The sequence below is a fragment of the Athalia rosae genome, chromosome 5 (genome assembly GCF_917208135.1).
Source record: "Athalia rosae chromosome 5, iyAthRosa1.1, whole genome shotgun sequence".
Taxonomy (NCBI): domain Eukaryota; kingdom Metazoa; phylum Arthropoda; class Insecta; order Hymenoptera; family Athaliidae; genus Athalia; species Athalia rosae.
Window position 1 is genome coordinate 15,307,960 of NC_064030.1, and position 14,798 is coordinate 15,322,757.

Consider the following 14,798-nt stretch of genomic DNA (forward strand, 5'->3'; position numbering starts at 1 on the left):
AGGAAAATATTATCGCTTTGCAGTTTATACGGTTCTTCTTTTTCATCGCAGTGGCGATGACATACTAAGGATTATCGATTTAAGTTCAGTTTTCAAGTGGAAAAAAAGTGTGACCAAATACCAAAGATCTCTTGCTGGAATTATTTGAAGAAAAACTAAGCCAAGAATTGATCTTGTTTTCTCAAAATCTGGTAAGTATATTCATTTTTGCTTCTAAAATCTATTTTGTTTGATAAAAGGCGAGATGTGTGAAATATTTTTTGCGAATTTTGACCGATCGTAGCATCTATAACGTTCATCTTCAGCGCTGAAGATTCGATGATAACCGAAAATGATTTTTGAATTACGTACGTATGTACGTTTCCGGTTTCGATTATTCAGCAGCCAATGGACCAACCACAGTGTCTGAACTCTACGTAGAGGGAGTCAGTCACACGAAATACTCCACCTGCGCCTACCCCATCTCTCAAAGGTGTCTACCAAATGACCCGATATTGCGAATCCTTGTTTTTCTCTAATATTTAGAATTCATAGTTGACAGCTCAAAAGTTTGCTGCACAAGTAAACGTCATTTAGTGGTCTCATGTTATTTTAGACAGTAGTATGAAACTACTTCGTTCTTGTATCAGTTCTACCTCATTGAGGAAACATTGGCTGCATATCTCTACTCAGAGATTGCAAAATGAAAGTAAACAAAAACCGGCTGACCGAGCCTGGGCAGAACCTGAGGGTGTCATCTCCGATGTAGTCATCTACAATCCATTGGTAAAGCGCAAGGTACCTCTCATCCTGAGAAACAGAGGGTATGTCACTTGGTACATGTGTGGACCTACGGTTTACGACTCTGCACACATTGGACATGCTTGGTACGCGTTGCATTTGTCAAGGTGTATCTGCATTTCATGTATCGAATGTAGATGATATTCTTTTCAGTTCTTACGTTCGACTGGATGTGATCCGCAGGATATTGGAAGACCATTTCGATATCAATTTAGTTACAGTCATGGGAATAACTGACATAGACGACAAGATAATAAAGAAATCTCTAGAGAGCAAGAGAGACTGGAAAGAGCTCACTAGGTTTTACGAAAAGGAATTTTTTGCTGACATGGCAGCTCTGAATGTTCAACGCCCTTACCTTTGCTCTCGCGTTTCAGAACATCTGCCACAAATAATTCAGTTCATCGGTCAAATTCTCCACAATGGCGGTGCCTATGTTTCGAATGAAGGTACGAGACCTTTATGCTATTGTATTGTCTGCAATTCACAGCGAATGAAATTTTCACTCAGGATCTGTATATTTCGACACCATACAGTATAAAGGTTATGGAAAATTTGGAGCCAAGGAGCCTGGTGCTCCTATTCACGGAAAAAGAAACGGAGCAGATTTTGCATTGTGGAAGGCTGCCAAGCCTGACGAACCCTTTTGGGAGAGCCCTTGGGGCCCCGGACGACCTGGCTGGCACATAGAATGCAGCGTGATGGCGAGGTAGTACTTATTTTACAGGATAAATCCATTAAAAACTTGGGCTCTGATTTATTGACTATCCTAATATTATATTCAGCGAAAGCGTCGGTGCAAACGTGGATATCCACAGCGGTGGAATCGATCTAGCTTTTCCTCACCATGAAAATGAAGAGGCCCAATCCTGCCAGTACCACGGGGTTGAGCAGTGGGTGAATTATTGGCTCCATACGGGGCACCTTCATTCTAAAAATATGAAAATGTCAAAGAGCCTAGGAAACACAATTAGCGTGTCAGAATTACTCCGTGAATACACCTCAGATCAATTCAGGCTGTATATTCTCAGTTCTCACTACAGGACTGGTAATTTTTATTCAGTTTCAATGATTATTTTACAAAATAAGCCGATATGCGATCACCAAATACAACTTCATATCCATCAGAGTGACTTTTTCAGGTATCGATTACACGGATCAAAGCATGGTTGCCCCAGTTACAATAACAAAGAAATTCGAGTCTTTCATCGATGACTGTAACAACTATGTCGCAGGCACTCTGCCTATGGGAAATATAGACGATGTCACCCTAATGAAGGTGAGTCTGGATTATTATTCACAAGCCTTCCGAGTTAAGAATTTCGTTTTCCAGGGTCTGGTGGAAACGAAAGCAGCCATCAGAACTGCATTAGCGAACGATTTTGAGACACCAAAAGCAATTCGTTACCTGATAGACCTAGTGGCTCTTGGGAACAAGATGCTCCATTCACCAGCTGTGCGTACTGGATATTTTGAAGTGATTTTATGTTACAAATCTCTACAACTTATTCGTAATCTTTTCAGGAGGAAGGAAAATCAAGAAGTCCTGCAGCAGTTGCTGCTACTGCCAATTACGTTACATCGACACTTCGGTCTTTCGGACTGCAAGTAAACGCGAAGAACACGGCACAGCGTGATATTATCGCTGCTGCTCAGACCACAGATGTGATTGAAAGTTTTGTTAAGTTCAGACAAGATGTTAGAAATTTTGCTCTTCAAAGTAAAAGCAAAGATAAGACGTTACTGGGAGTCTGTGACGAAGCTAGGAAAGAACTATCAGTTCACGGTGTGCAGATCAAGGTCGGTTATTATTTTCATTCTCTTCGCAAAATTGATAGGAATTAAGACTTCAGATTTTCTTTTTTCTGATTTCAGGATCACGGGAAAGAGTCGACCTGGAGTATTGGAGGGGCTCGTAAAATTTCAAATTGAGTAGGATGCTGAACTTCATCGGTGATAATAAATGGTTTCACAAATTTTGCATTTTTGATTTCCCAAATTTAATAATTTCCCTCACGTCTCGACCCTCAATTACCTTGTGCGTAAAACTGTGCTTGAGCTAATAAAAAAAAATCAGTAAGTCTGGCTCGACTTGCGGTCAATGCTGGACTGTTGCGTAATAATTCATGAAGGATAATCCTTCGTGACCCCATGGACCTTTTTTGAATACATAAATTGTACCGAGAGATCTAGCGATCTCCGGGCTTGTGCGGTCGAGGAGAAACATAAATTATCCGTGCGTATCCGAGCGCCATTCTGTAGTCTCCGGTTTATCAATTGATTTGAATTTTTCGACTTGAGACCGCTGGTGGTAAAAACTGTGCCAATGAAAGAACGTGTGACATTAATTATCGGGGAAGATCGCGTCGAAGCTTACCGGGAAGACCTAGCCTCTAAAAGCCGGTACTTTGCGTCCCTTTTCTCGCCGAATTTTAGCGATTCGGTGAAAAATGAGCACCGTATTAATTACGACATCGATACGAAGCACCTTCAAGTAAGCTTATAGCCAGGATGAACAGTATCACAGTCACTATGGCTATCATCTTACTTGCTGAAGTCTCTTCTCATGTCACTATTAGGCTTTTGCGGACTGGGCATCAGACTCTGAATCTTCTGACGACGATAACCATCACCATATCAAATCAAATCTCATGAGGTTTACCAAAAACTCATCGGAGTTTGACGATATCCTGAAGATGTTGCAATTGGGCGTCCTATTTACTGTCGAAGAGTTGCTCATGGACCTGACTGATCTGATTTCATGCCAATGGCTCAATCCTAGTAATTCACTCCAACTTTGGATGCTTGCTAAAGAATTAGGCCTTACAACTTTGAGGGATCTTTCTTTAGCCATTTGTGTAGAACACATTGATCATATATCAGAATCATCGATCATGGAATTGCCTGCGAAAGACTTCAGAGATTTACTGGGAAATATTCACGTTAGAATTTGTCCAAAGAGATTGCTGACCATGGTAGAGCATTGGATCAAATGCCATCCTGAAAATGACTCAGAAGGCTCATTTATTTTGGATTATCCTTTCATACTGTTGAAGAGAGCTGATTTATTAACGCATGAAAAACTCTTGGAGTTTAATGAACGGCGATATGATAACAATGTACAGTGCGTAGTTGGACACAAAATTATTGCAGATAATCAAGTACAAGCTTGGATTTATTGCTGGGATGGAACAATGTTCTATGAGCTTGTTGAATTAAGAAATGGTTGTTCGACCAATCCCAAACAAAATATTGTTGGTAGACAGGTTGTAGGCAAAGGTGAGCATCTAAATTGTGGAGTTAGGATTGAGCATAGGCATAATTCTATTCCGATCTCCCAGGTTTTGACATCTATGTTATTGGCGGTGAATATGGACTGGGTAAAGGTAGATTCGAAAAAGAAATTTGGCGGTATTCCACGATATCAAAGACCTGGTTTTATGTCACAAGGTAGAACTCTGTTGCTAATTTTCAATCAAGAATACCTATTATCGGCAGTCTCAAAATCATTATTTTGTTTTTCTTTCAAGTTTGCCAGAGCCACGTCGACACATGGCAGTCATATTCATAGGGCAAAAATTATTACTCATAGGGGGTGTCGGCCGACATCGTCTGAAACTTTCTTCAGTTGATGTATATGACATTTACTCAGGTGAGCCTTGAAATACAGTGGGGTTTTTGCCGCTGCCAAAAACTATTTCCTGAGAATATTTATGCTCACTAGATAAATGGAGTAAGGCTGCCGATGTCCCCGAAGACTTTACCAGTGTGCCCATCACATTTCATGTAGATACTGACGATTCAATAGCGCTTTACAAGTCTGCCTTGTACATATACAGTTTGAAAAGTAACTCCTGGAAACAATGTTCGGACAGCTATTACTCAAATTTTGTAGTAGATCCTTCAGAAGATGCGTACGAACGTCAAGAATGGCTACCTCTACCGGTTCAATATCTGATGTTGGATGGATCGACGGTGTACATTTTATGTTAGAAAAATTGCTCGATTAAATTTCGGTCAGTTGGTCTCTCTCCTCAGACATTTAGATCTGTTTGGTTGTAGGTTACCACGAGTTCATACCTGGTGGGCATGTTACGTGTTGCGCTCTTTCAACGTCTAAAGCAAACAAGTACGCTGGAAGTACCCAAACCGTATTTGACACTCAGGTTGCAAACGGACCGTGCATAATTGGTTTCTCGTACAAGAATGAGTCGGTGATTATAGAGCGACTGAAGAAACCTGATATCGGTGGCTCGGTGTTGGAATCAAAAATCGTTTACAACGAAAAAAGGAGTGACATACAAGATCTCTGCTGCAATACGCCGATGAGTTGCTTCAATATTTTCAATCCGAACACCTTGCACAAGAAATTTTCATTCAGTACGTGATAGCATGTACATTCCTGTCTTGGATTAACTTTGAAGGTTTTGTAAATCAGATGGAGTTATTTATGAGAAAAAATCGTTTAATTCCAGCAATGTATAGGTGTTACATTTTCACTCAGTTTTTTTTAAAATCCATTTCATATTTATAATCTTCTATAAATTTATGTAGAGACAGACGTAGACACGTGTGAATATTTTCGTATTACATTAAATCATAAATAGAGAAAGTTGGATTTCATCTATTTTCTATCAACAGTTTTTTTTTATGACCATTACATTCATCGATTATTTTATCTAACACAGTTCGGCTTTTCTCTCTAATCCTAAATGTCACACTTTGGATTATTGAAAATTAATAGTGATGCATTGTCGGAGACTGATTTTTCCACATTTCTCCAACAGTGTGTCAAATGTACTGATTTTTTTCATCTTTTTTTTTTTTGGTTTTCGATTTTTTTCATTTATTTTTTGTTTCATCTAAATACACGACAACGAGACATGTACGGTAAACTGGCGCTACTTGGAATTTAAACGCAGGTATAATATGCAATAATTTTTTGCTGAAATTAATTCTAATGATAATTAGATTCGAACTGAAAAAATTATGGCAGAAGGCGTTGGGAATTTCTTTACTTTTATATTATATCGTTTCATCTCTTTTTCTTCTCATGTACCATCGTTCTCCTTTAAATATCGTATAATTATATAAACACGCGTTAAGTGCGATAAATAATAATAATGTATATGCGTGTATGTGCGTCTGTAAAGATAATTTATACATGCATATTATGTACACGTAACTCGAATGAGAATTAAAATTTTTTACATTTATATGTCGTATTCGTAACGATTTTTGAAACATTCAGGTATAATATATATTATTTTTTTGTCATTATAATATATTGTTCATTCTTTTTTATTTTTTTTTTCAAATATTTTTTGACGTTTTTTTTTTTCGTTCATGCGCGCGATGGTCTATCCTACAAAATATTTATAGTCCTTTCGTATTTTTATTTTTTTTTTCAATAAAATTTCTCACCCCGTACCTGATAACGTTAACGTTTTTATCTTCCTCGTGTTACTCTTATTTTCGATCATCGGTAATTACGGTTTTTTTTTTTTTTAATTTTCACTCCTTTTCTTATTGTGCAGTATTTGACGAAACACGTCAACAGTCGCGAAGATTATTTTCCCCGTTTTTATTCATTGAGTTTAAACGTATTTCTTGACCTCGATTCAATGAGATTTTTCTTTTCTGTTCTTTGTCCCGTTCTTTTCCGCAAAGTTTTTGAATATGCAGACAAACAATATACGATTGAATAAAATGAATCTTGGAAATAGAAATTTTCGAATTCAGTATGCCCTGACTCACCTATATTTACACGTGCACGTCACAGATTTACTACCTGTGCTTACGCAGCTTCTGATTTCTATATTCGATCGAATTACGCCCTCCGTCAAAAGAACTGCTTACAGCAGTATGAGATGGCGGTCTATAAGGTCGTGGCCCACTTTGTGTCACCGATGACAGAGGCGACGGAGCTGGGGCAGGTGCATACTGTAGCCTAGCGTTGCCAGGGACACCTGAATCAGTGATCATGTTGAACCAAATTGTAGTTTTTTTCATAAACTAGCGTCATTATGACTAAAAACTTGAAAAATCCTTCGAATACCTTGAACTATGTGGACACCTTGACACATGGGCAGCTGATACTGTGGCTGCTGGTTCCTGTCTCTCCCTCCGGGACCAAACATCTCGTGGTTGGGATCGGGCGACCTGCTCGTTCTCCGCAGACCAGACGGGGTGGTAGCTCTCATCCCAGTTATCTGCGGAGAGTCGAACAATTTGTCAATATTCGAATGTGTTGAAATCTGATCGGGAAGATGCTGCGATTTGAACACCGATAACTCACCGCGGGTACGGCCTGCCGCAACATCACGTTTGGCATAAGGGCTGTACCGATGTAGGACGAAGTTGGCTGCCCTCCTCCGGCGCCAACTTGGTGCCCGAACGTCCCCCCAGCTATCAACGCTGACGAGCCGTAACCGTTCGAATTTACGTACATCACAGGAGAAACTCCGGGCATCTGCGAATAGATGAGTTCGATTGAGTTACTTGAGCATATTTTCTCCAAATTTTTATCCACGAAAAACGATTAGATCATACATGACTGTTCGTAGGCGTGTGCGGCGGGGTCGGGACTCCGTACATAACCGGAGCAGGCTGCATGCTGGATTGTCCTGTGTTATAATAGGCCGGAATGACGTGGGCTGCTGCTTGGTAGGCAAACTCACCCTGAGGTGATTGCATGGCAGGTATCGCTGGCATAGGAGGTATCGTTTGTGCCGGATAGCTGCCCATGTAGCTGGCTGGAATGTGCAATCGATTGTCAGTAAACCCATTCGAGGGTAGGAATAAATTGTTTCGTAGACAAACTTACCAGCTGGTTGATTGGCCGGTGTCACACCGCCAGGGTGATTGTACGGATAGGCGGCTGTGAATCTCTGGAGTTGTTGCCTAGCGTCGACAGGATTTGGACTGTTCGGGATCCCTGTTGCTCCGGGCGATGGGGGAACGAAGTACATGGTTTGTTGTACCGGGATCTGACTAGGATGCGGCTGCCAATAGGCAGAGGAGGCTGGCTGCACGCGGTGCACAGCATGATTTGAATTTTGTGGGGAGTGGTGATAAGGTTGCGCAGCAACAGCGATGGCCTGACCATCCCCAGCTCCCCTTTGGTCGTAGAAATTCATGCCCACGAAGGACCCCGACAAGTCAGCGACCTCCTGTAAATTGACGTGTCGGTTAAAGTGGGTGAGAGAGTCAAAAATTGTCCAAACTCCTGTGGTAAATTTTATCAGTGCTGACCTCGAAGCCTTGGGGCGGACCAGGCTGCACCCCTGTCATCTGGTAGCTGGCAATCATGGGATTTTGATTACAACATAGCATATCCCCTCGCTCGGTGGCCTGCGGAGTCATAGCTTCGACTTTGTGTTGATTAGAAGTTTGGTAGGGCGATATCGCGATAGCAGATGGTGGCCTCGCGTGCATTAAATAAACTCCCTGATTACCAACTTGAGAATTCTGGGAAACGTAGCTCGTGTACTGAGCCTGAGGTACGACTGACCCTGAGTTATAAGCGTGATTAGCACAGTTTTTGACTAGAGATTGTTGTTGCTGTTGTTGCCCGACGTTATTTCTTTGTTGCTGTTGTTGCAAAGCGTTCGGAAACGTATTGGGCGTAGATTGGGAAGGATTCTCAAAAGGGAGGCTCGGTGAGGTGGATGAATTCGTGAAGATCGCCGTCTCCTGATTGTTCTTCTCGTACCTCGAGCGCCTCTTGTGCTCGCCACCCTTTTGAGGAGTGAAATTTCTCCTGGTTACGGGCTCCTCCGTCGTTACCTCCGATATTCTCTCCTCCTTACTCTCCTCGTCGGGCACATTTTTGGGCGGATTTTCCGGGTCAAATCTGTATATAGATCCGTCGGTGTTTTTGTACGGCGTATTCGTACGGGGATCTATTATCATGCTGCCAACGGGGACGCTCGATATGTTCGTCACAGCCCACATGACCGTCTGTCCGTTTTCCTCCGGGCTCGAGGACACCAGTTCACGGCCGGAAACTCGTGAGCTGCATCTGCCCGCGGGCATCACCGGGGAGGGTGACGGAGACGGGGATATCGTAGCGTCGCTACGCTGACTCTGAGATTTGTAACCACTGCTGGACGGACTCAGACGCGAACAGGTACTCGTTCCTGAATCTGGACTTCGTCGATTATTCATTTGCTCAGCCATCGTAATCCGGGGGCATAACTTACCTTGTTTCGTTAGGCGAGCGCCCGCGCTGCGCGTAGAAGTGATGCTGTTGTCCCTGGACAGCATGCCGCCTGCGGCATAGCCACCAAAACTGTAAGACTTTGGGACGGACGGTCTTCTTAGTGAATTACTTTCGTGGAAAGAATCTACCTTCAGCAGCATCGGTGGCCTGGAAGAGTTACGATGAGATTGCGAGATCAGCGATCGCTTGAACAACTTTTCTCACCTGTGCCCGTGGTCTGCACTGAGGGTATGTTGGATCCTGGGCTTGGTCGGTCCTTCGGAACTCTCCGCAGACGACCAGGGCCAGGATGTGGCCTCGGCACTGTCGCCACTGCTGTCCTTGAATATCCTGCGCCTCGCTCTTTCGTATTCCTCCTCACGTTCTTCGAAGCTTTTGCTGCGCCTGCAGTAATCAGAGATGAATCTGTCCGGGGATTTGAAGTTGAAATTGTCCTCGAAAGAGTTGGAGTCCCTCTTCAAGATGCTCCGTTTTGGTTCCTCTGTTAGCACAATGTCGTCTCTGATGCTCTCCTTGAATCTAGTGTCCGGAATCCTCGTGTTTTTTGTCCTGGTAACTACGACGCAAAGACCCGTCTGGTCCACGTTGTGTTCCATACCGAAATACGCGGCTACTCGATGTACCAGCATGCGATTGTAGGACGACATATTCGGAAACTTGTGACAGACCCTCTGCCTGTCCCTTGCGAAATCGACGAGCTCGCGCTCTATGCGCAATAAAACGGTGCGGTCCTTCTGATTGCGGTTCAACGTATCACCTATGAACTGTTCAAGATCGATTCCTGTGCTGTCCGTGTAGAGTTCCGTACTACTGTCTGTGAAATGAATTTAAACGGACACTTCGAATCGAAAAATAGACGAGGAATTGAGCGGCTTACCTCGCGAAATACTCGGCGAATTTCCGTCGAAACTACCTTGCGAGATGTTACGATGTCTGAGTTTGTGTCTGGATCCGGGCCTGCTGACGGAAAGCGTGTTGTTATTGTTGTTGTTATTGTTATTATTACCGCACTGATTGGAGCAAGGAACATTGCAGACAAACGCGGTCGACGAAGAGGAAGTTAATGCTGTTGACGAAGAGTTGTTTTTTCTATTTTCACCCTTGTTTCTCTCATTATTGTTGATTTGTTGCGCCAAGTTTGTACTTCTTGGCGAGTGTTGCAGAACGTGGCTAGAGTTAGGCGGAGGCAAAGTTGGCAAGATCGGAGGTTGCACTAAGCTTGGAGATGCGCTTCGACAGCTACTGCAGTTTCCACTTTCACTGACATTTTTTGGGCTCGTTTTACACTCTTCGACAACTGGCTGGCTAGTGGTCTTTGGGGAAAGAGGTTCTTCGGATGCGGGTTTACCTGGAAATACGAAAAGGGTACCAACCAATCCCATAGGATTCGAGAATTTATTGCTGTGCTTACCATTCGGCGTAACATGTGTGCATGTTTGGCTATCGAGCGAATCGTTTGTTTTTTTGGCGGAATCACAAGGCATTGTAGCCACATTACTGTCCAGTATCGGTTCGTTATTATTGAGCTGTTTCGGTCTCCCGTTGTTTGACGAGGAGTTGGTGTTGGAAATTTTTTCAGAATCCGTAGACTGCAGGCCATTAGGTTCTCTAGGAGGTGAAGTCGACTCTCTCATCGCGTGACTTCTGACTAGTAGTTTTATTTTTGAATGGGCCTGAAGACGAAAATTATCCTTCCAATTTCATCAAAAATCTTCAATAAAATCAGCAAAAATCTGCGGGAATACATACCCTATTCCGCTGACTTTTATTGAGGAGTTCAGATTTATCCGAAGCAGCGACACTTGTAGAAGTCGTACTCTGAGTGCCAGGGTGATCAGAGACCAAAGACAAAGTTGGAGTTGCTGGACACGATTCGGTGACAATGTTGACCGTCGTACCTATCATGTTTGATGATGATTTACCAGACTTTGAACCAATTAGAGGCTCGTGCCTAGGACATGGGAGGGAGGGCATAATCCTGCGGCCTTGAAATCTGGAATGCACAACCGATGGATTAAAGCAGCTCTTGCGGTTGGATACACTGTAATAATTCTAATTATTTGGAGGATGATGCTTACTTTGAATTTTGATAGAAGGTCAGCAGCTCTGGTAGTCAGGATATCCGAAAGCCAAAGCTGCCAGCTCGACATCAGGTACTAGTGAATATCTCCACCGCTGCAGGAGTTCATCTGCGATGACAGTTAAATGTACCGTACTTTCCTTAAATTTGGATCATGTAGGCAGCTGGTCACTTACGCTTCATTCTCTTCCAATCTGTAGGTCGTTTGAGCGAATCAAGGTGGAGATGTGTTGTGTAATTGCAAGATGAACTTGGGTTTTACTTGTCAATTTAGAAGACCAGAGAACTGCTGCAGACAGACCGGTAGCTGGCAAAGCGGTAGGAAACGACCGCTGGCCAAGCGCAAGCCTTGTCCATCAGCATCTTAAAAGAACTCTGTCGAGAGTTACAGCGCAGTGTTATAATTTGAATGCATTCCATCTGGCGATAATGTTATATTTAGCGAATAACAATTACTAAAAACGACAGTTCGAAATTTTGACAGTTTGGAGCAATAATGAGTGACACGTCTGACAGCGGCTTAACTTGTGACAGTTTCGGTTTGTAGGAGGCGCAGGTAGCTGTAGGTTATCCGTCTTATCTTAAATTTCATGTTTATTTTTTATCCTACGCTATAATTCTTCGTCGATCGATTTACCAGAGGTTGTCATCGACGGTGTATTATTCAGACGAGAGAATTGAATGACAGCAGCTTCTTCCCGATAATCTCGAATAACAACTCGGCGATTTTACCGTACCACAATTCCGAATCTCTAGAAATATTGGAAATTTGGAATCATCGCACAAACGCGTTTATCCGCTTTTCGGTAACAACCTTTTTACCATCAAGCTTCTGCGGCGAAATTTCGCACGCGAATTGAAATAACATCGTTCGCCAATCAACCTCTGGTTCCATCAGAAACACGTTCTTTTTCCACCTCGCTCGTCTTCGACCAACAATTTCCCGGCAGATGACGGTGTCATCTTCGAAAGAGAGCGCGAATATTTCAAATGTATTCGCAACAATGCGTTTCCCAACGGGACGCGCGTCCGAAAACGGCGAAAGTGACCAGCGGTCGAGAGGATAACGCGGCGGGTCCTGCGTCAACATGGATCGCTTCGCGTCCAGGAGTTTATCGTTCGCGAATCACATGGACGGCTATCAATCGAGCAACTCCTCGCCCAAATAATTATATCGCGTGAGAATCTTGCCAACGGAGATGCACGTTGCATTATTTATTTGTTTTTTTCCCAATTCCCCGTTGCGGGCCGGTGCTGCCGCGCCGCAGGTTACGATATTTTGGGTGATTCGTTCGATAAGTTTGAACCCCGACGATATTTTGAGAACGTTCTATAAATAACTATCGCCATCGAGCGAGCGCGATATCGCTTTTTCGAACCTATTAATATATACAGCTGCCGATCCTCGCAACGAGGCGGCAATTTTACCCGTGCCAGCGCTCCTCGCCTCTTACCTCGCCTATCGCCATCGGTCCGCGATCGACGAAAATCCGGGGAAAAAAAAAAACCGAAATCGAACTCCGTAGTAATCGCGATTCTTCGTCTACGTCGCCTCGGCGTTGCGTAAATTTTCGGGCGCAGATTTTCCCGCAGATGCGAATCGCGTACCGGAAACCGTCGCGTTACCGGCGCGGCCCGACTTTCTTCGGATATTTATGGCCGAAGGTCGCGTCGCGTAAGCCTCGGAAACGGGAGTTATCCAACTTCCGGTTAATTCCCCGAAAAATTCCCTCGGTTTGCTATACGATCCCAAAAATCGGCGCTAACGAGATCCGCAACGCTTCCGCGTCGATCGGCGAGTTTGTCTCCGCGCGATCTGGTTCCCTTCCCTTCCCTTTTTTTTTTTTTTTCTTTTCTACTATAGTTGTCTCCGGCAACGATTGTCCGAGATTTACGCTCCTACGCGTTTGCACGATGACGCCACGCTCCCCGCTGTTATTATTATTCGTTCAGATACGCCGGAGCGATATTTCCGCGACGCGTCAGAGCGACGGCTAATTTCGTCCTCGACGTCGTCCGCGGACGTCGGTGTGTGCGTGTGCGTGCGCGTGTACAAGTGTCGAGAGAATCGAGTTCCACCTGCACACACGAATCAACGCTAGGGAGAAAACGGGCGAACGACGCCAGCCCCGCGACTCCGTAATTCCGCGGAGGATGACCCGCGCTAACGACATCGGATCTCGACACCGCGTCACGACGACAAAACAGCCTGCCCGCCGCGGCCCCCCGACTGCGAGCCGACGCGAATTGATCGAAACGTTCGTTTTTCGCGCGCCTCGTCGGCGCCGCGTTTTTTCCTGCGGAAAATTCTCCGTCCGTCCGGGGAAAAATTTTCTTCCGCGTCCGACGAAGCGCGGAAAAGCGGGGACGACGCCGCGATATTTTATTCGCTTTTCACGCGCTCCGTTCTCGAGCGGATTCCGGAAATTTTTTTCACGCCGGAAGAGGAGAGAACGAACGCGAAGCGGCATTTTTTTAACGCTCTGTGCACAGAATTATTTGAAGCGGAGCGTGTTCGTCTCGGGGAAAAGTGAAAAGTGGAGGAGGAAAAAGGCAGCTTTAAACGCGAAATAGGAAGAGGAAGCGAAGGGTAGGAATTTCAGCGGTAGGTCAGGGTCGCGCACGCGCGACGATAATTATTTCCCACCAAAGTACTCGGATGTCATATGACTTTTTTCTCCGGTCTTTCGATCCGCGGGGGCACAAACTTTGTCCCAGTTTTTTTTTCTTTTTTTTTTTTTCGAACCAACTTCCCCTTCGGATCCGGTGTGCTTCGAACGTTCAAATTTTTTTCACCCCACGTCCCACTCGATTTTCCTCTTTCGCTGTTGTCCGGAGGCTTTTCCGCGATTCCTTCGGGAAACGCGTCAAAAAAAAAAAAAAAAAAAAATAGAGAAAGATAGACGCGACAAAGGGCTCGGAACGCTCACATACGGTAGGAGGAAATTTTTTGTTTTTCTTCCGGCTTCGGACGGTCCGAATTTCAGTCGCTGCGTATGATCGTCCTGCAGGAGATTTGTTGCGCTTACTTGATAAACTATACAATCTCGATCGTGGCACCTGCACTTCCTGGTGTACAGGTGCACATGTACGTGTGTGTGTGTTGCGGTGTTTTTCTTTTTTTTCCCCCGTGTTTCTTTCTTTCTTTATTTTCAGCGTTTCTTTTCAATCCTTCTCCTCCTCGTCGGTTCGTCTATTTCATTTCGTCAACATCGCGCGCAGGACCTCCGAAATATTCTCCGAGAGAGAGACTCCTCGTCCCTTCGGCAGGCGATTCGGACGCGTCGTACGGTTTGCCGATCAGCCTCGAGTTCGGTCCGACCGATTGTATCGTCGACGATTGAGAGAGAGAGAGAGAGAGAAAAAAAAAATACGCGACACGGATCGACGGACGACGTCCTACTCTCTAAAGTTTATTCGTGATACTGCGCGAGGATTGAATAGCGAAGACGGAACCGCAGCGGGTTAATCGCGCTTGCGCAACCCTCGGTATACGGTATACCCACCCTGCGATCTTCGTGTCCTATAGACGGAAAATTACGAATATATGTACACGGGTATGTGCCCCGAAATGATGGAAAAAAAAGAAATCGAAAAATAAATAAAACGAAATTGAAAAACCGACGCCGTAGAGAAAATTTGTATTTTCCGTCCCCGGCTGAGAAAGGACCACCTTTTCCTCGAGCCGCGCGTTTCTCGCGAAGCAGAAAATTG

General features: G+C 44.3%; 3 protein-coding genes across 6 annotated transcripts; 2 read left to right on the forward strand and 1 right to left on the reverse strand.

The window, feature by feature from the left end:
- Positions 1-419: 419 nt before the first annotated feature.
- Positions 420-2,756, forward strand: LOC105684016 (cysteine--tRNA ligase, mitochondrial). 2 transcript variants are annotated; one of them, XM_012397081.3, is made up of 8 exons: positions 420-866; positions 934-1,229; positions 1,291-1,489; positions 1,566-1,828; positions 1,923-2,059; positions 2,114-2,236; positions 2,305-2,580; positions 2,656-2,756. In XM_012397081.3, the coding sequence occupies exons 1-8, from the start codon at positions 604-606 to the stop codon at positions 2,710-2,712; spliced, it is 1,614 nt and encodes a 537-aa protein (XP_012252504.2). In that variant the 5' UTR covers positions 420-603; the 3' UTR covers positions 2,713-2,756. The 2 variants fall into 2 exon arrangements, with proteins under 2 accessions (XP_012252504.2, XP_020706835.2); XM_020851176.2 differs by having other exon boundaries at positions 725-866; positions 918-1,229.
- A 119-nt stretch (positions 2,757-2,875) lies between these two features.
- LOC105683945 (kelch-like protein 22) lies at positions 2,876-6,144 on the forward strand. The gene is made up of 6 exons (XM_012396947.3): positions 2,876-3,274; positions 3,360-4,059; positions 4,122-4,230; positions 4,311-4,432; positions 4,505-4,768; positions 4,843-6,144. Exons 1-6 carry the CDS (start codon positions 3,107-3,109, stop codon positions 5,166-5,168), a joined length of 1,689 nt encoding a protein of 562 aa, XP_012252370.2. The 5' UTR covers positions 2,876-3,106; the 3' UTR covers positions 5,169-6,144.
- Positions 6,055-14,519, reverse strand: LOC105684042 (cAMP-regulated phosphoprotein 21). 3 transcript variants are annotated; one of them, XM_020851189.2, is made up of 14 exons: positions 14,145-14,519; positions 11,261-11,459; positions 11,083-11,193; positions 10,754-10,997; positions 10,416-10,677; positions 9,882-10,352; positions 9,209-9,818; positions 8,985-9,151; positions 8,035-8,927; positions 7,607-7,952; positions 7,333-7,535; positions 7,079-7,252; positions 6,839-6,992; positions 6,055-6,749 (listed from the first exon to the last, which is right to left on the reverse strand). In XM_020851189.2, the coding sequence occupies exons 4-14, from the start codon at positions 10,976-10,978 to the stop codon at positions 6,568-6,570; spliced, it is 3,687 nt and encodes a 1,228-aa protein (XP_020706848.2). In that variant the 5' UTR covers positions 10,979-10,997; positions 11,083-11,193; positions 11,261-11,459; positions 14,145-14,519; the 3' UTR covers positions 6,055-6,567. The 3 variants fall into 3 exon arrangements, with proteins under 3 accessions (XP_020706848.2, XP_012252559.2, XP_020706847.2); XM_012397136.3 differs by having other exon boundaries at positions 14,114-14,519; XM_020851188.2 differs by lacking the exon at positions 14,145-14,519 and adding an exon at positions 11,722-12,501.
- Positions 14,520-14,798: the final 279 nt, after the last annotated feature.